This window comes from Nicotiana tomentosiformis, chromosome 1 (genome assembly GCF_000390325.3).
Source record: "Nicotiana tomentosiformis chromosome 1, ASM39032v3, whole genome shotgun sequence".
Lineage (NCBI taxonomy): Eukaryota > Viridiplantae > Streptophyta > Magnoliopsida > Solanales > Solanaceae > Nicotiana > Nicotiana tomentosiformis.
Window position 1 is genome coordinate 156,613,624 of NC_090812.1, and position 22,937 is coordinate 156,636,560.

The following is a 22,937-nucleotide window of genomic DNA, read 5'->3' on the forward strand; positions in this document are numbered from 1 at the left end:
AATGCTACTCTTCCTTGGTGGAAGAGTTCTAGTTAATCTCAACTTCTAACTCCTTCCTTATCTTGGATAATGTTGTCGTTGAGTAAGGAGTCCTTCTCCTTATCAATTATGCAATCTTTTCGATCAGGAGATATCTATTATTATGCCAAATTTTGTTTATCTCCTGCTTGTGCATCTCACGTGCTTTGAATCTGCCCGTGTCTATGCCTACCAGTAATGGACCTGGTTCATCCCTGAGTTCCTTTGTCAATCTTCAAAACTATCCTTTATTTGGGCCAACAGTTCTCCCTGCCACAGAAGACCATTGTCAAATTATGCACGAATCTATGCTTTAAGTCAACCAGGAGGAGATGAGTGCGATTCGATAGAAGAAGAAACATTTTGCCACCACTATAAGCATCCCACATGAGGTTAGATTGATGGATGAGGAGAAAACTAACTACGAGATGGTAAGCCTAGGTAAAATATTTGGCTTAGATCCTGAGCTTTCAACTAGGATTGCTGAAAGGAAGGCTAAGGAGAAGGAGAAGGAAGCCTTAGATGGTGAACCAACATTTCAGGATGCTCCTAGTGTTCAATGTTTGGTTAACTCTCAGAATGATGACTATGAGCAACTCACTCAAAATGGTGAACATGCAGATCCTAGAGAGGGCAACACCAATATCACTAATCCTTGTTCCAACAATGGTGAGGAAGATATCTGAGCTAACTATCTAAACATGAACTTTAATGATGTTGATATGGAGGCTCTCTCAGAAGAATTGGAGAACTCCAAATCAAATGATGAACAAAAAAGGCGGGGCAAGAAAATACTTGAAGATAGTAGTAATTGCGCCAACCAAGTGCGCAAGTGTTACCTATTTCAACAATCTCAAACGTTGGGAGAGTTGTAATGTTCTTGAAGGGAGGCAAAAGAAACAACAAATTGGAGACAAATGGCATAATCTGTGATGTTTCTCATGATTAGTACAATCTCATGGAATATTAGAGGTATAGGCTCCCAAGGAGCTTGTGAAAGACTCAAAATTTTCATACAACAATACAAATTACCATTTGTAATTCTACAAGAGCCAATGGTGAATGTCAGGAAGATTGACAAATATAAAAGGATACTGGGATATCAATCTTGTTTTTCAAATTATGCCAACAAGATTTGGATATTTTGGTCCTCTGACTATGTGATAGATGTTCTGTAGGATAGAGAACAACACGTTCTCTTGCAGATTTCTAACTTTGTAGGTATTCAACCCTTTTACATTTATGTTGTCTATGCAATGTGTGATGAGACTTTGAGATGTGGCTTATGGGAGTATCTTAGAGATTTAGCCATTTGGGTTAATGGTCCATGGGGGTGGTGGGTGACTTTAATGTTGTTTCATGTGAGGAGGAGGAGAAAGGAGGAAGACCTGTCAGAGTTAAAGATAGTTTGGATTTTCTGGCTTGTTTGTCTCATTATGGACTTCAGAATGCTGGATATTATGGCTCTCAGTTCACCTGGAGTGACAACAGGGATCCCCCCTAATACTATCTGGGAGATTTTGGACAGGATGGTCTACAATGCAGAATGGTTTGATTCATTTGGGAGCACAGTCGTCACCCATCTATCTAGGTCTTGCTCTGACCATGCTCCATTACTGATATCTGCGGCCATCACTGATTCTGATTTTGTAAAGTATTTTAAATTTCTCAATATATGGGTAGAACATGAGGAGTACTTGGGGAAAATTCAACAAGCCTAGTCAGAAGAAGTTTTTGCAATCCTTTGTACATTTTTCATCAGAAGCTTAAGAAAGTGTGCTCTACTCTCAGTGCTTGGTCCAGAAAAGAACCAAAGAGGCTTGAAGCTCTCACAAGAAGTTTGGAGGAGGCAATGATCTTTGATCCATCTCCTAAATGCAGAATGAGCTTATCTAAAGCAAGAGCGGAATTTACCAGATTATTGAAGCTACAGGACTCAATTCTGAAGTAGAAGGCAAGAGTTAAATGGTTGACAGAGGGTGATGATAACACATCTTTCTTTCATGTTGTAATCAAGGATAGAAGGAAGAAATTAAACATCCAACGGATCAGAGATGGTAATGACAATCTTATGGAAGGTACGAAAGAGGTGGCAGGAGCAGCAGTCAGATTCTTTCAACAACTATTTGGTGCTGAAATAACCATTGAAGATCTTACTGTGCTGGATGTGGTGAAGAGAACTGTTACTGAAGAGGATAATGTTTTCCTCACAGAAATACCAACCATGGAGGAGGTTAAAAAATGTGTCTTCATGTTGGATGCTGATAGTGCACCTGGACCTGAAGGTCTTACTGACAGGTTCTACCAAAGTGCCTAGTCTATTATTGCTGAAACTGTGTTTAATGCTGTAGTAGCCTTTTTTGATGGAGCTCAGTTACCAAGATTTTTCACTCACACGTGTCTAGTAATGCTTCCAAAGGTGTAATCCCCTCAAACCTTCTCAGACATTAGGCCTATTAGTTTGTGCAATGTGTCTAGCAAGATTATTGCTAAGCTCTTAAATGCTAGATTGAGTACCCTGTTGCCTAGAATCATTTCACATAATCATAGTGGATTTGTTAAAGTTAGAGCCATAACTGAGAATATTTTGTTGGCTCAAGAGATTGTGAATCATATTGGGAAACCTATTGAGGGGAGCAATGTGGTTATGAAATTAGATATGGCAAAAGCATATGATAGAGTATCATGGTCCTTTCTCTGCCTCATGTTGAGAAAATTGGGTTTTGCTGAGAGTTGGATTGACATTATTCATACATATACTTCAAATAATTGGTACACAATAATTGTGAATGGGAGTAGGCACGGATGTTTTAAATCTGGGAGAGGGCTCAGACAAGGCGATCCTCTCTCACCATCTCTTTTTGTTTTGAGTGTTGAATTGTTATACCAATTATTGAATGGACTCCAGAAGCACAGAGGTTACAGAGTTTTCTACATGAGTAGTCGTGGTCCAGAAATCAACCATCTCGCCTTTGCCGATGATACTATTTTATTTTGCAATGGTGGGAAAGATACTCTTCAGCTGATCCAAGCTGCATTAGCAACATATGAACAAGTTTCTGGGCAGAAGATCAATAAATCTAATTGCAGTTTCTCATTGGCTTCTTCTGCAACACAAAGTTCCATTCGCGGGAATGAGAAAATGACAGAGATGAGACACGAACCCCTTTTTATCAATTATCTCAGTTGTCCTATATATTATGGTTGAAAAAAGTTGTCTACTTTTGCAAGGATGGTTAGAAAGGTGATTAACAAGATCAAAGGATGACGTTTAAAGCTACTTTCTTCTAGAGGCAGGACAGTTCTTATCAGGCATGTTCTATTGGCCCTGAATGTCCATATATTAGCTGCAGTCCATCCAACCAAGGGTACTATCGCTACAATTGAGAGGTACTTAGCTAGATTCTTTTGGTCTGGGCAAGAGACTAGCGACATATGCCGTTGGTCCGCATGGTCCAAACTTTGTTTTCCATATGAAGAGGGAGAGGATAATTTTAGAAAGTTGGAGGATGTCTGCAAAGCCTTCACAGCAAAGCAATGATGGAGATTGAGAACTAAAAACTCCTTATGGTCCCAATTTGTCAAAACCAAATATTGTAGAATCTATCATCCATTGATTAGTCAATGGACAACTGGAAAATCCCATAATTGGCAAGCTATGTGCAAATTGAAATATGAAGTAGAGAAGAACATCTTATGGAGAGTTGGGTGAGGTAATAGCAGCTTTTGGTATGATAATTGGACCAATTTTGGTCTTTTGTCTTCCAGCTTAGGCGAAGATGTCGGGTATGACAATACCAAGGTTAATGACGTATATAGGGATGGAGTATGGAATTGGTCTAGCTTACATATTCCGCCTCCTAAAGTTGTTAAGACTTTGGTAGCCTCTGTTCACATCACATTTGTCCAAGAAGAGGATGATACTCCAATCTGGACAATTACTTCTTCAGGAAAATTCAGTGTGGCCTCTGCTTGGAATGCATTAAGACAAAGAAAGGATCTTGCTCCATTTGACTCTAAGTTATGGCATAAAGATGTCCCATTTAAGATGTCTTTCTTGGCTTGGAGAGTTATCCATGAAAATATCGCAACAGATGAAAGGATCACGAGGTTTGGGATTTCCTTAGCCTCTAAATGTTATTGTTGCCCTTCTCCCGGAAAGATCTCAGGGGAGGAAACATGTGAACACTTATTTTGTCAGGGGCAGTTTGCACAACAAGTGTGGGCAATTTTTGCTGGAATGGTTGGAATATATCATATGAACATCCCCTTAAGAACTCTATTTGCTAACTATTGGAATCATAAATACATAAACTTTGTTGCTGCATTTGTTTTCCAGATTATGCCTCTTATTGTTGTATGGGAGTTGTGGAGATCAAGGTGTTGTAGCAAATACGAAATGGAGAGGCCATCAGTGGCAAGATCCAAATGCCTTATCACTTTTAACATTGCCCAATTAGTTAACTCTCATTTTGGAAAGCTAACTGTTAACAATAATTGGGAAGATATATGTATACTCTTTGACTACTCTCTGGTTGAAAGGTGCATAACTGAGGTTAAGTGGCTTAAACCACATTTGCTCTTTGTTAAGTTAAACAGTGATGGTAGTTGTGTTAATGAGAATTGTGGAGGTGGTGGGGTGGTTAGATACAGTTGTGGTAAAATGCTTATGGCTTATGCTATACCAATGTGTCAAGGAACAAGTAACTTAGCAGAAGTAGAGGCCCTTCTTTTTGGCCTAAAATGGTACGTTCAACAAGGATATGGACTTATTGTTGGTGAAACTGATTCCTTGCTACTTCAAAACTACATTCAAGGCATATGTTTCACACCATGTAGGATCAACAGTGTTGTTATGGAGGTAAAAACGCTGGTTAAACAAAAGGGTCTAATCATTAGACATTGTTTTAGAGAAGCAAATCAAGTTGCAGACAAGATGGCTTCTCTAAGTTACCAATTAGAGGAAGTGTATATTTTCACTTATTTTGATACATTGTCACGACAGGTCAAAGGGCTTCTAAATGTAGATAGATGGAAAATTTCAGCATTCCGAGTCAAGAAGAGAAGACCAAGTACCATAGTGTATGAACCACCATGAGTTCTCAACTTCATTACCAATTGGCATGTTGGTGTGGAGATAATCCCATCAATTTTGTACTTATTGTATGAATTTGATGTGTCAAATTCTCAATCCATATAGAAGGCCAGGCTACACCCTCCTTCGAATTGTATCTTTTGCATTGGAATGGTAATAAAATCGTGACTTGGAGTTTTTTTTTTTTAAAAAACAAAGACCAAGCTCTAGGTGATATACCATTGTATTGTACTAACTACATATTTGCAGATCACTGGGAATACAACATAAAGATATGTGTTTGACGATGAGAAAAACATAATTCATATCCTGGGAAGATAATTGAAGCAAAGAGATATATACATCATGCTGACATACCACTAGAAATGAAGCTTCAAGCACTAGGATTAATGTTTCCTTTCTGTCAAACATTTCTTCCTGGTTTGTTATGATATTTTGGGCAAAAACCAGAAAGTGGTGCAATCAAGTAAAATTTATTAAGTTGAGGAATTTGGTAGAGAAAATAAAAATTAATAGAGCCATGCCTCAGACTAGTTACCATCCAATCTATATGCTGGCAAATCCGCAGTTCAAAGTATAAGCATAATGTCACACTCAGCTATAACAAAGCTGCGAACCTATCTTAATATGACAAAAGTATCAGTTCTGGGAAAGAAAGAAAGAAAGAAACCAAGAAAAAATATCTGAAAATCATACATAATAACCTATAAAGTGCTGATGCTTTTAGTTGTTAAATTATTGGGAAGCTATTTTTTATTTTTGTTATTTTGATAGATATGAAACAAACTTTTTGTCGCGTATAGTTTTGATTCTATTAGAGCTTGGCATTAAAAAGTGGACATGTACATTACTCTAAACCACCTCTTCCTTTCTAAACTCGCTGAAAAAGGGAAAGAACAAGTATACATGAATTGTTACTACGATGAATAATGAGATGAGTTTCGGAAGACAATAAACATCTGGCTGACATATATGTGCATGGTAAAAGATTCATTTCGAAGTTAAGTGAGGGACGAGGGAATACCTTCTTTGAGCAGTGACCAAACTTGAGGTGAATTACGAATAGATAGATATTTCAGAGAAGTGAAGCTTTTGAGAAATTGGTTGCTTTCTTCAATAATGGGAGACAATTTGAGTCTTGCCCATTTATTTAATAAAGCATGGAGCACGATAATTTGAGTGGGAAACACAACATAATAGGAGACAATTTGAGTATTGTCCCTTTCTTCAATAAAGCATGGAGCACTCCCTGGATTTCGGGCATGGAGCACTTAAATGAATCCAGCCCATCTCTCATGAAGGAATCAGAGGCACCTCTTTTGAGCCAAATATCAGTAAAATATTATGGGCATCAATCAAAGACCAATCTACAACAACTCTCAAAACTCGCCTATAAGAAGATTGGCAAACTCAAGGATTAGATACGCAACTACAACATCTGTTTCTAAACCTTTCTATTCCTTGATTCCTGAGTCAACAAGTGTCTCAAAAGATAGGAAGAAGTAAAATATAAAAAGAAAGTTGTGTCAACTCTACAAAGAATTATAGTTGTTGTACAACGTCGGTAGTGAACGTTCACAAAATCATCACTACTGTAAACATTTATCAAGCTCAAAGAGAACCCTTGTGACCTAAGGGAACTGGATGTAGGTACCACACCGGTATTGAGCCAGTATAAAAATTGTTGTGTCTCTTTTTACCTTTACCTTATGCTCTTTTTATTTATCTCTACTAAAGTCAAATATTGTATATAGCCTAGTCGACTAAATCCACACTTAGTCAACTAAGTCTTTAAAATCAGCCACAATTCACCCCCTCTTGTATTTTCAATTGGTATCAGAGCTTAACTCACGAACTCTGCTTAACAGCAAGTGAGGAAAAGAACACGGGATCAAGCACAGTAGTCGGAGCACTATTCCAAAAGGAATATATCAAGTACAACCCCCATACTTCAATGGTCAACACTTTTCTCATTGGAAAGTATGCATGAGACTTACACTATGTCATATGACATTAAAGTTTGGCGCGTGATCAAAAAGGGAAATTTTCCAATTCCACCAAAGAAAGATGAAAATGGTCAAGTTATAGTTTCATCTAATCGTCTTGATTTAGATGATTACACTGAAGAACAATCAGTTGTCATAACAGTTAATGCCAAAGAAAAAAATCTTCTGTATAATGCTATCAGTAGAAAAGAATATGAAAATATATCAAGCTGTGAAACTGCAAAGGAAATGTGGGATAAATTAGAAGTCACATATGAAGGAACCAACAAAGTGAAAGAAACAAGAATCAATCTTCTAGTTCGAGATTATGAACTATTTCATATGAAGGATGAAGAATCAGTAGAAGAAATGTTTTCCAGGTTCAGCAAAATCATTGGAGACCTAAAATCATTTGGCAGACCAATCAAAAGCGGGGAACAAGTCAGAAAAATTCTGAGAAGGCTTCCCACGATTTGGCAACCCAAAGTCATTGCTTTGGAATGTTAGGATCTTGATAAAATGTCATATCAATCTGACAAAATGCCTTGGAATTAAGTGGATTACAAAATCCACCAGTGATGGCTCTGTTAAATCAAATCAATTTGTTCTTCATAAATTTTGCAACTAAAAATCCTTCTTCGTGTATTCACTATGGTAAAAATGGGCACAAAGCAAATCATTGCAGGTTTAGAATCAAAGCAGAGAAAGGCTATGAAAATTCTAATAACCCCTCATGCTTTTACTATGGAAAATTTTATCATTTCTCTAACCATTGCAGGTTTAAGGACAACAAGAAATGGGTCTGGCGACCCAAGACCTCAAACCAAGCTAACACTCAGAATACTAACCATTCAGGACCCAAGCAAGCTTGGGTACCTAAAAACAAGTAACTTCTTATTGAAGGAATAACTCAAGCGGAATTGAAAAGGAAAATGGTATCTTGATAGCGCATGTTCCAGATATATGACTGGTGACAAACAACTGTTCAAAACAGTCACTAAATTAGATGGAGGAACTGTCACATTTGGAGACAAATCAAAAGGAAATGTAATTGGAGTTGGAAGAGTCCCTCTTAGATCAACATGTGATGTAGACGTAGTATACCTAGTTGATGAACTTGGTTACAATCTTCTCAATATCAGCCAACTATGCGACTGTGACTATGAGGTTTGTTTTAAAAAATCTTGTTGGCTTATTGAAGACAAATCGGGTAAAGTTATTCTTTCTAGAAATAGAGACAAAAATGTCTATACTATATGCAACATAGACAGTCTTGGTAATCAAATTTGTCTAGCCTCTATGATTGATGATCCTTGGGTTTGGCACAGAAAGCTTGACCATGCTAGTATGCACACTATTCAAACAATCTCTAACCTCGATCTTGTCATTGGTCTTCCAAACTAGATTTTTTAAAAGATCATATTTGTGATACATGTCAATTAGGAAAACAAACTCGTTCTTCCTTTAAAACCAAAAATATTGTATCTACTACTAAACTCCCTTTCAACTCCTGCATATGAATCTGTTTGGTCCAACTAGAACGACCAGCATTAGTGGTAGAAAATATGCCTTTGTTATCGTAGATGATTTCTCTCGTTTCAGTTGGTTTATGTTTCTGAGTGATAAAGATGACACTCTAAAGAATTTTGAAGTTTTTTATAAGAAGTTACAGCGTGAAAAAGGATATTACATTTATACTATCAGAAGTGACCATGGAGGAGAGTTCGAAAGCAGAGCATTTGAAAACTTTTGTAATGATCAAGTAATATCTCATAACTTATCTTCGCCAAGATCACCTCAACAGAATGGAGTGGTAGAACGTAAAAACAGAACTTTACAGGATATGGCAAGAACCATAATTGTGGAAACTTCTCTGCCTCACCACTTCTGGGCAGAAGCTGTAACTACTGCATGTCACATTATCAATAGATGTCTGAATCGACCCTTTCTCAAAAAAAACTCCATATGAAATGTGGAATGGTAAGAAACCCAACATCAGTTACTTCCACCCATTTGGATGTAAATGTTTCATTCACAACAATGGTAAAGATAACTTGGGTAAATTTGATCCAAAAAGTGACAAAGGTATCTTTCTTGGTTATTCTCCTTCAAGTAGAGCATATAGAGTCTTTAATAAAAGAACCTTATGCATTGAAGAATCCATTCATGTTATTTTTGTAGATACTAACACCCACTTAAGGAATGTAAAAAAAACTTCCTGAAGATGAGGAAATATCTTTTGTTCCAAAGTCTGTTGTTGCAGTAAAAGACAGTCAATATCAGTCGACTGAGCAGCAAAATTAGTCAACTAAAAAAACCATTGATTTCTAGGAACCATCTTCTGTTGAACAGTCGATCACAAATATTCCAAATGAATGGAAAAGTGAACCTGGATATCCTCACAAGTTCATCATTGGAAATCCACAAGAAGGTATTACTACCAGAAGATCTCAGAAAATCAACTCTCGCATGGCCTTAATATCGCAACTTGGGCCAAAAAAGGTTGACAAGGCCCTTAAAGACGTCAACTAGGTCAAAGCTATAAAGGATGAACTCGATCAATTTGAAAGAAATAAAGTGTGGGATTTGGTTCCAAAACCATCAAACGCCTCCATTATAAGAACTAAATGGTCTTCAGAAATAAACTAAATGAGTCTGGTCAGGTGGTTCGTAATAAGGCAAGGCTAGTTTCTCAAGGTTACTCTTAGCAAGAAGGAATCGACTACGATGAAACTTTTGCACATGTAGAAAGATTAGAATCCATTCAAATACTACTTGTTTTTGTTGCTCATAAAGGATTTAAGCTATTTCAAATGGATGTAAAAAGTGTTCTTAAATGCATATATCTCTGAAGAAGTATATGTGAAACAACCTCCTGGTTTTGTAAGTTCCAACTTGGCCAAACCATACATTCAAGTTGTCTAAAGATCTATACGGACTCAAGCAAGCTCCTAGAGCCTGGTATGAAAGACTAAGATCCTTTCTTCTAATTCAAGGCTTCCAAAGAGGTAATATCGACACAACCTTGTTTATTAAGCACTCAAATTTAGGTAATCTTATTACTCAAATTTATGTCGACAATATCATCTTCGGAAGTCCTGACCCTGTATTATGTGAAGAATTCTCTCATATTATGAAAGGAGAATTCTAAATGAGCATGATGGGAGAACTAACATTCTTTCTTGGATTACAAATCAAACAATTTTCAAAAAGGGATTTTTATAAAAAGTTGGCATGGAAAATGCAAAGTCTATTGGAAATCCAATGAGCCCAACAACTTTGCTTGAAGAAGATAAAAATGGAAAAAAGTGTGGATGAAATTATGTATAGAGGAATGATTGGATCACTATTATATCTCACTACTAGTCGACCAAACATAATGTTCAGTGTATGTAAATGTGCAAGATTTCAATCGGCTCCAAAGGAATATCATCTTACTACGGTTAAATGTATTATTAGATATCTCATTGGGACCACTGAATTAGGACTATGGTATGCTCATTCTAACAATTTCTCCTTAAAAGGTTTTTCAGATGCAGATTTTGCAGGTGATAGGATTGGCAAGAAAAGCACTAGATGCAGATTTTGCAGGTGATAGGATTGGCAAGAAAAGTACTAGTGGCACATGCCAATTGCTGGGAAATGCTCTAATTTCCTGGCATAGCAAGAAACAAAACTATGCTGCTCTGTCAACTACTGAAGCAGAATATTTAGTTGTAGGGAGTTGTTGTACACAAATCCTTTGGATTATGCATCAGCTTCTCGACTATGATCTATCTCTTACCTCTACTCCTATATTTTGTGATAATACAAGTGATATATGTCTTTCAAAAAAATTTGTGCATCATTCTAGGGTAAAACACATTGAAGTTAAACATCATTTTATTCGTGATCGGGTTACAAAAGGTGACATGTTTTTTTAGAATTCATTGGTACTGAATCGCAACTTGCTGATATTTTTACAAAACCTCTTTTGGAAGAAAGATTTTGTCTACTGCATAAAAAGATTGGTATTATATCTATTTTGAAAAGAAATCTTTATAAAAGAATTTTATAAATTGATGTAAGTGCTATTATTACACTGTGTCGCCGAAGCAACTCCCTAGAAGAGTCATTTCCATCTGAATCCACATTTTCCTCTAATCGATGTACCTCTTCAATCTCCCAAGAGTTTAGATAAACACTGCTTTTTCTCTCTCATTTTTCATCACTTCGCACAAAATTTCTCTACCATGGCGAAAAGAAATCTCTCATCCACTGCCACAAGACGAAGTAGACGATTTCAGAAATCCCAAAATCCTGAAGAAACTGTTGACCATGAATCATCTCTTGATTCAGACTTTCTCAAAACTGATAATGAAAGTAGTGAATCATCGGAGAAACTTCCTATTTGTCAAAAAAGGTAAGGAAAAATACCAATGGAGAAAATCCCCAAAGGGCCTATATGCAAGAAAGTGAAAATGGAAAGCTCGGATTTTGGGCCAGCAGATAAACTAATCTTCTATGGACCAAGTGAAAAATCAAGGTTTGAGTCTTATAAGTCTAAATCTATGGCTTATAGATGCTCTGTAAGTATTTCTCTTATGAAAAGTTTACACTGTGATGTAATTGCTATCTTTGATTTTCAACGTCTCTCCTCTATGTTTGATTCTGTTGGAACCTCTGTATATGAAGAGCCTGTGAGGATGTTTTACGCAAATATGTTTGTTAATGAAAAAGATGATTTAGAATCAATGGTGTTAGGCACTTGGATTGTTCTTGATCCCTATCAATTTGAAAAGATTTTCTCTGCTAAGTTTCATGGTTATGATGTCTTTGTACAAAATTCCTGGCCTAAAGACTTTGAAGTTTCTTGAGAAGGAGCGAAAACCTTTCTCTCTGAAAACCCTCCTGATATTGGTCCTAAAAATCTCAAGTTTGAACACCGTATTCTAGCCCATATGATAGCCACTACTCTTCTTCCTAGGACAGGGTCTCTAAGCACACTAACTACTAGAAATATTTTTGCTCTTTACTGTCTTATGAATAATAAAAGACTTGGCTGGTTTGTATGGATTCATCAGTATATGCTCGAAAGTATCAGGGATATATCCTCCCCTGCCGCTTGCTTACCTTATGGCTTGCTCATTTCACATATCCTTGAAGTCATGAAGGTTGATTTGGCACCTTTCTTACCTAAGCACATTACAAGTATTTATGATAAAAACAACCTTTACTATAATGGGTTACACCTTAGGTGAAAACGGATGGATCAGACGTGCCAAGGTTGAAAGTGTTTCAGTACAGGTTGAAGAACCCATTGAACCAACAGAGCCTTAGTCGTCTGCCACCATTAACCCATATCAGATTCAGTAAAGTCTAGATGAGGTAAAAATCATGCTCACCACCATGAAAGAACAAGTGGACAAGATCAGGGAAATCACCAAAGAAACAGGCACAGATGCGGCTAAGCTCAGGATTGACATAGTAGCTACAAGGAGGCAAGGAATCAGGGCTTTCAATTCCATGACAGAAAAGATGAACAAAATCACCAAAGAAATCGATACCTCTTATAACTCTTTCTACACCAAAGTGATCAATACCCTGAAGTACTTCCTAGGGAGAAACTAAGGCAGTGTGTGTGTTTTAAAAAATAATATTTTGCTCGCTACTTGTATTTAGGGTGTATATTTGGTACTTCTTTTTGCGCTGGTATGTACGAACCATCACAGTATGCCTCTGCTGAAAGCATAAACGTTACTATCCTAACCAATTTGCTTGTGACCTATATTATTATGATTGTTCTATTTGCACTCAATTTTTTTCTCTTCTTTTTGGTTGATTCCAAAGGGGGAGAAAGGAGGGAAAGTAAAACAAAGCAATCGGAGCAACAACTCGGGGGGGGGGGGTAACAGAACCAGAGCAACAACTCGGGGGAGCATGTATCTTAAGCTATGAAAGGGAAGTACAATCTGTTTTTTCTCTATTTTATTAAAGCAACCAGAGAGAATGCATCTTAAGTTATGAATGGGAAGTACAGTCTATTTTTACTCTGTTTTATTCGTTTGTCTTGTCATCATCAAAAAGGGGGAGATTGTTACACTTAAGTTTCAATGATGACAATAAAGCAAATTTAATTCACTCACTTTGTCTTGTTAATCGCAGTAACTCAAAGAAGATCCAGAAACAAAGTGAAGTAACATAATGGAAGATATACTTGGAGTAAATCGGGAGATTCAAAATGGATAAAAATATAACATAATAGGAGACAATTTGAGTGTTTCCACTTTCTTTAATAAAGCATGGAGCATGACAATTTGAGTGGGAAACACAACATAATGGGAGAATTTGAGTGTTGCTCCTTTCTTCAATAAAGCATGGAGCATAGAGCACTCATTGGATTTCGGACATGGAGCACTTAAATGAATCCAGCTCATCTCTCATGAAGGAATCATAGGCACCTCTCTTCAGTCAAATAATCAAAGACCAATCTACAACAACTCTCAAAACTCGCCTATAAGAAGATTGAAAAACTCAAGGATTAGATACGCAACTACAACATCTATTTCTAAGCCTTTCTATTCCTTAGCACAAACACTGTATTCTTGAATCTACAAGTGTCTCAAAAGATAGGAAGAAGTAGAATACAAAGGTAGTGAACGTTCACAAAATCATCACTACTGTAAACATTTATCAAGCTCAAAGAGAACCCTTGTGACCCAAGGGAACTGGATGTAGGTACCACACCGGTACTGAACCGGTATAAAAAATGTTGTGTCTCTTTTTACCTTATGCTCTTTTTATTTATCTCTACTAAAGTCAAATACTGTATACAACCTAGTCGACAAAATCCACACTTAGTCAACTAAGTTTTAAACACCCCCCCCCCCTGTATTTTCAGTTACTACCATCATGAATGATGGTTTAATCTGTGAGGCGGCGGAGTCTCTGAGATTGAAGCATAATTGTTATTGTTATTGTATGGACAATTGTTTATAATTAATATTTAGGCAACCTATTAATGTAAAAACTTCTTTACATTGTTAGTAGATAGAAGTGAATGCACTATTGCTCAATCAATCTGACGTGAAAACTCCTCATACATGTGCTCCATTTTAGAACATTGGAGCTTAGTTTGATGCACTATCGCTCAACCAAACTTACAATGAGTAAGAAACAGCATAGAAGACACATGTTATAATCTCTAACACCATACTCAGCTATTAAAGTTAAGTGCCAATGATATCTAATTTGAGTCAAAAGCAATGAATTCAGTTTAATCCGTCCTGAATCTAGAGCTGAATTGACAAGCAGAATATAGGTCCAACTTCCAAAGAATGCTTGCACATCTTTCACTAGCCAACTTGAGGAAAGAAAATAAGAGACCACTTACTTCACTTTCTCTTCTCTTAACATTTAACGTTCTCTCCTTAGAGTCTCCTTTGTTTCTTGTACATTTTATAGTGCATTTACAGTTTTCTCTAACCATTCACATCCATAATTTCAATACTACTCAATACAGAAAGTCCAATAATTATGTTGTCTTTTGCTTTCCGTTGGCCAAATGTAACCAGAGTAGAAAGGCCTAATAGAAAGTCCCTTCTCAAAGTAACTTAAATATTTCAGCAGCTTTCCCTTTTCAACAACTCAAAAAAAACAAACTAAAAACAAAAGAAAAGGATATGTTAGAACACTTATCCAATCAGTATTGAACATAATTGATTAATTAGCTATAGATGATTGATTCCTCTAGACAAGTAATCAACAATCACGGTGTTATGACCCGATAGGCCCATCTAGAGTTTTAAACCTTAATTTTGTGTTTCAAAGCCTCCAATCGCTTCCTTAAGCCTTTCTCGATTTGTGTGTACAGTCCCGGGTGTTTTTTCGGAAGGCTTTTGTGTTAAAAACGAAATTTTGCCTTAAAAATCCATTTGAGTTGACTTCGGTCAATATTTTGAGCAAACGAATCTGGATCAGTATTTTGACGGTCCCTATGGGTCTGTATCATGATTTGGGACCTAGGCATATGTCCGAAATCGAATTTCGAGGTCCCTAGCTCGAGTTATCGCTTTTTGTAGAAATTTTGAAGTTTAAAGGCTTAATGACTTTAAAGAATTGACCAGTGTTTGACTTTGTTGATATTGGGTCCGTATTTTTGGTTCCGGAACCCATTATAGGTCCATTACTATATTTATGACTTGTATGCCAAATTTGGTGAGAAGCGGAGTTGGTTTGACGTGATTCGGTCGTCCGGTTGTTAAAATAGAAATTCTAAAATTTCATTGAAAACTTCATTTGATTTGGTGTCTGATTCGTAATTCTAAGTGTTATTTTGGTGTTTTGATCGCGCAAGCAAGTTCGTATCAGGTTTTTGGACTTGTGTGCATATTTGGTTTGGATTCCCGGGGGCTTGGGTGAGTTTCGGATAGCCTACGGACCTTTTGAACTTAGAAAGTTTGCTGGTTTTTCACTTCTGCCGGTTTCTAGTGTTTCCTTCTTCGCGATCGCGAATATACTCCCGCGATCGCGAAGGTTAAAATGGGCTGTGGGAGATTTTGTTCTACGCGAACGTGAAACCTTGGTCGCGGCCGCAAAGCATTGGGGGCTTGCTCTTCGCGAACGCGGTCAATAATTGTTATTGTTATAGTATGCACAATTGTTTATACTTAATATTTAGGAAACCTATTAATGTAAAAACTTCTTTACAGTGTTAGTGGATAGAAGTGAATGCACTATTGCTTAACCAAACTTACAATGAGTAAGAAACATCATAGAAGACACATGTTATAATCTCTAACACCATATTCAGCTATCAAAGTTAAGTGGCAATGATATGTAATTTGAGTCAAAAGCAATGAATTCAGTTGAATCCGTCCTGAATCTGGAGCTGAATTGACAAGCAGAGTACAAATCCAACTCCCAAAGAATGCCTGCACAGCTTTCACTAGCCAACTTGAGGAAAGAAAAATAAGAGACTACTGAAACTTTAATTCCTCTTCTCATTGACATTTAACATTCCCTCCTCAAAATCTCCTCCGTTTCTTGTACATTTTACAGTGCATTTACAGTTTGCTCAAACCATTCACATCCAAAAGTTCAGATTACTGAATACAGAAAGTTCAATAATTATGTCGTCTTTTGCTTTCCGTTGGCCAAACATAACCAGAGCAGAAAGGCCTAAAAGAAAGTCCCTTCTCAGAGTAACTTAAATATCTCAGCAGCTTTCCCTTCTCAACAACTCGGAAAAACCAAACTGAAAACAAAAGAAAAGGATATGTTAGAACTCTTAGCCAATCAATGTGCTACTATTTCAGCAGCCCAAATTTGTATAGCTATACATAAATGATTCCCCTAGACAAGTAATCAACAATCATGGTTTTATCTGACTACGAAAATGATTCCTAAACTTACTGCCAAGTAAAGTAGTTTCAACATGTCATAAGAGATCTGTATTTTTCAAAGAATTAATAAGAATCAGCAGAGAATAATTGAAGGAATAATTGAAGATAGAAAAGGAAACACAAAAGAAAATCGAAAATCAGCAGAGAATAAATGCTCAAAGAGGACATAGTCTTTTTCTGTCATTTAGGCAAAACTGTAAATGCTCAACATAAGAATTAACACTTACACAGCTTTTTTTTTCTTTCTCAAACTGAGAAACAGGCCTTCGATGTGAAACTTGAACTGCAGGTAGAAACTTTTCCTTATATCTGAGATGCTTAGGGCGATTGTGTGTTTCAAATGTAGATGGTCTCCGAGAGAGAATCATGACCGAAGCCCACAGTTCCAAGTATTCTGTGCACCCAGGCTCTACGAAGAAGTTCAATCATACCACACTTGATGCATAGCAGTCTGAAATTGATAATGGAATCGATAGCAGGAGGCTATTTCTAGACGTCGAAGCAAAGTGAGGAACCAAAGGCCTATTGTTGGTAGCCGATGGAGCTCATCATGGTAATATAATCTTAGCTCAGAAAGAGGCGAGGGAAGCCCTTCTTCCAGCAGCGATAAAACTTCATTCTCTGAAATTGGGACATAAACAGTTGTCAAAAAGAACTCCAAGCTTAGGAGAATCAACAACTTTCAAGTTGGATAGATGCTCCAAATTGAGTTCAGGAGAGAACAACTTACATTTATCACAGCACCATTTGATTTGACTGTTACATGCATTCCTCATCAATTCATATGGTGGAAATTTGAGCAATTTCTAGCCTGTATCCCCCCTTTTCGACTTCTAGACGTGGTTTGATCAATGGACGGGAAGGGACTGGATATTCGGAGAGAACAGCTCAGAAAGGGAGGAAGGTACTATAGACTAAAAGAACCTTCCCTGGTGAAATGACACGGTTGGCTTGGCTCAAAATAGAGCAAAGAGACTGATCAATGATCAATCGGACCATGTACTGTTGTCAAATTCCTGACAAAATAGAAGAAAATAGGAAATTTCCCTTACTTTTCTATAAATCCATTCTAGAGATGACAATTCTCATAACAATCGTACAAAACTAAAAAAATCCCGCTTCCTTTGTATCTTTTCATGCTCATCAAGTTCCTGATGACAAGTTTAATGCCTATCCCAGGCTTAGGTCTACCGGAAATGAAACTCCACACAGTAGGATGAATCACACTTCTTAACCAAGAGAAGAAGATCATGTTGTTCATGGTCGGGTTTAACTGGAAAAGAGTACAAATACTTATTGATTCATTAGAGAGACTCTTAGCAAAATGGTTAATTACACTCGTCAAACATTGCATTTGTGATCTGTTATGATATGTTAGAAGGTAAACCTGGAAGTGGTGCAATCAAGTGAAAATCTTTAAGCAGAAGATTTTGTTAGAACAAATAAATCTTAATCAAGTGAAGCCTTAAAACTACTACCATCAAATCTATGCAGACTAATCCACAGTAGAGAAAGAATTACTCGGGGCAAATCAAGTTTCATAAAATGTGTAATACATATAGCTTGGTGTCAATCTGAGCTATATACACAAAACAATGACCTAGTACAGTTAAGAGCGGTGGATGACTTAAGAGAAATAACCTAGTTCACTGACTGATTAAGGAGAACTAATGCTGGCAAATTACACGCAAAAGAGAAGTATGATTCTTCACTTACATTCTGATGGCAGATCACAGTTGAGGTCATTGCCTATTCAATAGAGAATATCAGCACAACTTTCCTTTCACCAACTGAGTAAGGAGTTGTAATAGCTTACAAGAAGTTACCAAAACCCTGACAAAGAAAAAGAAAATTTGCCAAGTTGATATCAGATGATCATGCCTAATAACCTTAATATGGTCTTATATTTTTATAGATGGGAAACAAATTTTCTGTCTTGTGTACCTTTGAGTAGGAAAATAAATGGATTTTACACGTCTAGTAGATAGATCAAAGCTCAAGACTGGACATGTGCATTACTATAAACCACCTCCTCCTTCCTCAACTCACTGGCAAAAGGAAAACAACAAGATTACATGAATTTCTATTTAGTTGAAACATCAAGAAATACATGAACTATAATTTTCAAGAAAAAACTGATTCATATTTGAAAAGGCAATGCACAGCCAGTTGACATGGTAAAAGATTTCTAGTTTACTAATATCATAAAACATCTGGAGTTAATTTATTTCAATTTGGAGCTATACTTGGTTTCTCTTACAATGTTTTAGGGCAGATATAAAGATTTATGCAGCTGCAACATATCACCGTCCATCGCAAAGTGAAGATGCTTCCTCTGTTTCATAGTGGCAATAGACTCTTCACACTGCTCAACAAGATTTTTAACAAAGGAAAAGAATTAACAGAAAAGCAAAAGAGAAGTTAGCGAAAAATAAAAAGCTACTTGAAAAGAAAAAAAAGAAAAAGAATAACTTACATCTGTTAGAACACCTTCATTTTAATCATCACAGGTATTCACAATCGATATATATGGTGGGAATATGAGCAATATTTGTCCAGTAATTCCCCTTGTCAAATTCTAGGAGTGGTTTGAGCAATGGGCAGCCAGAAATATATAGTTCAGAGATGGAAGAGGGCATCCTTTTAACGGGAAGAAATTGGAGTTTAGGGCAATCCCAGATGACCAGCTTAGATAGGGAGGAGGGCAGCGCTGGTTCTGAAAGAGATTGGAGATTAGGACAATTCTCGATCTCCAGCACAGAGAGGGAGGAGGGCAGCGCTGATTCTGGAAGTGATTGGAGATTATGGCAGTTCCAGATATGCAGCTTAGAGAGGGAGCAGGGCAGCGCTGATTCGCAGGAGCTGATCTGTAGGCTTCGAAGCGAGGTGAGGCGACGAAATGTAAGCTCAGAAAGAGACGAGGGAAGCCCTTCTTCTAGTAGTGCCTGAATTTGAGGTAAATTTTGAATACATAGAGATTCAAGAGAGGTGAGGCTTTTGAGATCTTGGCTGCTAAATGTTTTCAGATTGTATATGGTAAGCCGTCGAATAAAGCAAGGCAACTCCCAATTCTCACCAGCAGGAATTTCTTCGTCACTACCATCATGGTAGATGATTAAATCTCTGAGACAGGAGAGTCTCTGTAAACGCCACTCCTTTCGCCCATTCACCAGTTTGTTGCAATTCCAGATCTTAAGGACTTCTAAATTGAAGGGCAATCCTCCTTCAGGAAAAGACTCTATTTCTGGACAATTTTCCAGTTCCAGTTTCTTAAGAGATGGAAGGAGTTCCTGCATATGTTCTGGCAGCGACTTCAGCTTCTTGCAGTGGCTAATATCCAAAGTACGCAACGATGTCACCGAAAGTATTTCAATATTCTCACAGTTATAAATTATGAGATCTTCAGTCCCGTTGGGAATCAAAAGCTTTGTAAGGCTGTGGCAAGTTTTTACACTCAAATAGCGTGCTTGTGGGACCAACTCAGGTGATATCTCATCTATAGAACCACATTCTTCCAGTTTCAATTTCTCCACAAACATGTTACATCCTATAGAAATCATATCACCAACTGACGGCGCCAATTTCAGTTTCTCACAATGATATATGTTTATTTCTTTAAAGGTACTTGGCAGACTGCTAATAGGCAAAGAGGTAAGAGAGTGACAGTTAGTAATATATAATTCAAGAATCTGCTTCATTCCCTGAAATTGAGACAAAAACAGTTCAGCATGATCAAAAAGAACTCCAGCCTTAGGAGAACCTTCAACTTCAAACTTTTTTAGACTTGAAAGTTGGATAGGTGTCTCCAGATTGAGTTCCGGACAATTTGAAATTGTCAATATTGTCAGAGAACAAAGATTTTCAGGAAACCTCCCAATCAACTTGGGGCAATTTTTAATTGAAAGATTCTGAAGTATAGGAAACTCTCCATTCCCTAGTACGTGCCACTGCTTCCACTCCAGCATCTCTGCAAATTCAAGTCGCTCAAGAGAGTTAAAAGGCTTTTTGGAGGATGAACTACCATAGAATTCTTCAGTCACCTCTGTTATTCGACGCATCCCTCTAATGATAAGGAATTTCAGAGAAGGAAGCTGGCCTAATGCTGGCAAGGAATAACAGTTCTTGCAGTTGCTTAGAGACAATTCCACCAGCTCAGAAAATGAATAATCAGCTAGCCAATTAGGAAAATTTGTCCCTCTATATCCGTTGATCTCAAGTTCTTTTATGCTTGGATTTGGATGTAGCTCACCAAGTATGTCTCTTTCATTTTGTGAATTGTCTGCAATACTTACACTCCACTCGAATGATAACTTTTCAATATGTTCCTTTCCTCTCATCTTTGCTTCCAAAGCTTCACTTCTGTCAGCCACATTTTGCAACTCTAGAATAGATAGAGATCCATACAAGTTATTTAGTTCACCCAAATCTTCCATTCTCGAACCACTGCTACCACCAAGAAAAAATTTAACTCCCAATATCGCACGGATGCTTTTCAACTTGCTCAGATGTTGCGGCTTCTTCAAGCAAGGAGTGTCGCTAATGTCAAGGTGACGCAAGTTGATCAATTTTTGCATTTGCATCGGTAACTCCACAAGACTTCGGCAAGATGACAAGAGAAGTGTTTCTAAGTTATAGAGTACACAAATTGAATCTGGTAACTGCTTTATATCTGTCAAAGAAAGATCCAAAAATCTTAGGAATTTTAATTTGATGAACAAGTTATTCGGCAACTCTTTGATAGCATAACAAGACAATGATAATGCCCTTAAGGATGTTAGTCTTGGCAATATGTTATGCAACACCCTCTTACTTATATAAATTTGAAAATAATAGGGTATTGGAAGAAATGTCCTCAGCTGGTCCAATTTGTCTAGGGGTTTCAATTTCTCAAAGTCATCACTTAACATTGAATATGATAGGTGTCGACATCTTCCCAACATATCAGATCCTTTGTTATCTTCCAAATTGATACAAAGTTTTGAAGATGCAACTTGGGCCAAATCATTGACAAGGTCGTGCATTAAGAATTTCTCGGTGTTCCCTTGAGAAGACCTTGGGACCCTTTCAAACAATGATCTTGATCGCAACTCGAGAAAGTATTGGTTGCCCGAATCTTCAATTATTTTATCTTTTTGCAACCGTTGCACGAGACCATTAGCAATCCAGAGTTGAATAACTTGTTCTTTGTCGAATGGATAATCTTTGGGAAATATTGCACAATAGGAAAAGCATTGCTTCAAATGCACGGGAAGATCATTGTAGCTCAACATCAACGCTGGTAATATGCCATTGTCTGGCAGCTCCCATATTTCACTTCTCAAAATGCGTCTCCACTCTTCAACCTCTGATTTGGACCGTAACAAACCAGCAAGTGTCTTTAGTGCTAAGGGCAAACCTTTGCACTTCTTTGCAATTTGTTTTCCTACCTCTTCAAGTTCTAGATGTTCCTTAGGATCCCTATTTTCAAATGCATGTCTTTTGAATAAAGGCCAAGAGAATTCGCTAGAAAGAATCTCCATGATAATTGGCCGACTACCCATCATCTCTGCAACACTCTCCTTACGTGTCGTCACAATGATCTTACTTCCAATTTCTCTTTGTGCAAAAGGATTTCTCAAGTTATCCCACTCGATGTACTTGTCATTCCAAACATCATCTAAAACAATAAGAAACTTTTTACCTTTTAAGCTTTCCTTCAATTTGATTTGAAGCTGATTAAGATTGTTATCAACCATCAAGTTGGATGAATCAATTTCTTGAAGTAATCCTTTTGTTATTCTAGAAGCATCATATGGTTCAGACACACAAAACCAAGCTTTCAAATCAAAATGGTCTTTCACCTTCTCGTTATTGTAAACAGCTTTAGCAAGTGTTGTCTTGCCAACCCCCGCCATTCCAACAATAGGAATTACACTATACGTTTTTCTATCAGCATCAACAGACAATAAACGGTCAACCAAAATCTCTATTTCATTCTGCCTACCAAAGATATCAGATTCATCAACCAAAGAAGTTGAAGGTCCTCTAGTTTCTTGTTTACCAGAAACAAGATAGTCCTTTAGGCCAAGCCTACCACTCAAGCACAAGTTGAGGTCACTTACTTGCTGGTTGCTTGTTTCTGCAAGATTTTGATTCTGACCTTCCACCTTAACTCTCACAACTTCATAATTGATTTCTTCAATTAAGTTTTCAGCACTGTCCACAGCATCCCGAAGTTCATTAAGCCACTCTCTCACGTATGGATTAGATGTCTGCTTATTCTCTGCATCACTTAGCACAGCTTGAAGACCAAGCAAAATCATCTTCAACCTCTTTAGCAGTCCAACATCATGCTTGCCCCTTTGGAACATCTTGAGCAACTCACCCTGAGGAGCAAGCCTATCAAAGAGAACCTTCAAAGCTGAAGAGAGAAATGCACCTCCAACTGCTAAGCCAATATCCATTTCTGAAAGCTGC

General features: G+C 37.3%; 2 protein-coding genes across 8 annotated transcripts in view; both read right to left on the minus strand.

The window, feature by feature from the left end:
* Nucleotides 1-22,937, minus strand: part of LOC104091629 (putative disease resistance RPP13-like protein 1) — a 251,621-nt gene that overhangs the window by 228,469 nt on the left and 215 nt on the right. For 6 of the 7 annotated variants that reach the window (XR_011413379.1, XR_011413376.1, XR_011413375.1 and 3 more), the window contains exon 2: nt 18,958-22,933. Coding sequence is in view for 1 of the 7 variants with exons in the window: in XM_070192632.1 (XP_070048733.1) it covers nt 18,986-22,924 (3,939 nt within the window). In the remaining 6 variants the exon portion in view is untranslated. Of the gene's footprint in view, nt 1-16,056; nt 16,334-16,708; nt 17,103-17,211; nt 17,498-18,197; nt 18,315-18,425; nt 18,530-18,741; nt 18,847-18,957; nt 22,934-22,937 lie in introns of those variants that run through there. The other variant, XR_011413374.1, reaches the window with a different exon arrangement.
* LOC104091630 (uncharacterized protein At2g27730, mitochondrial-like) overlaps nt 1-22,937 on the minus strand; it is a 171,435-nt gene that overhangs the window by 141,442 nt on the left and 7,056 nt on the right. The window lies entirely within an intron of this gene.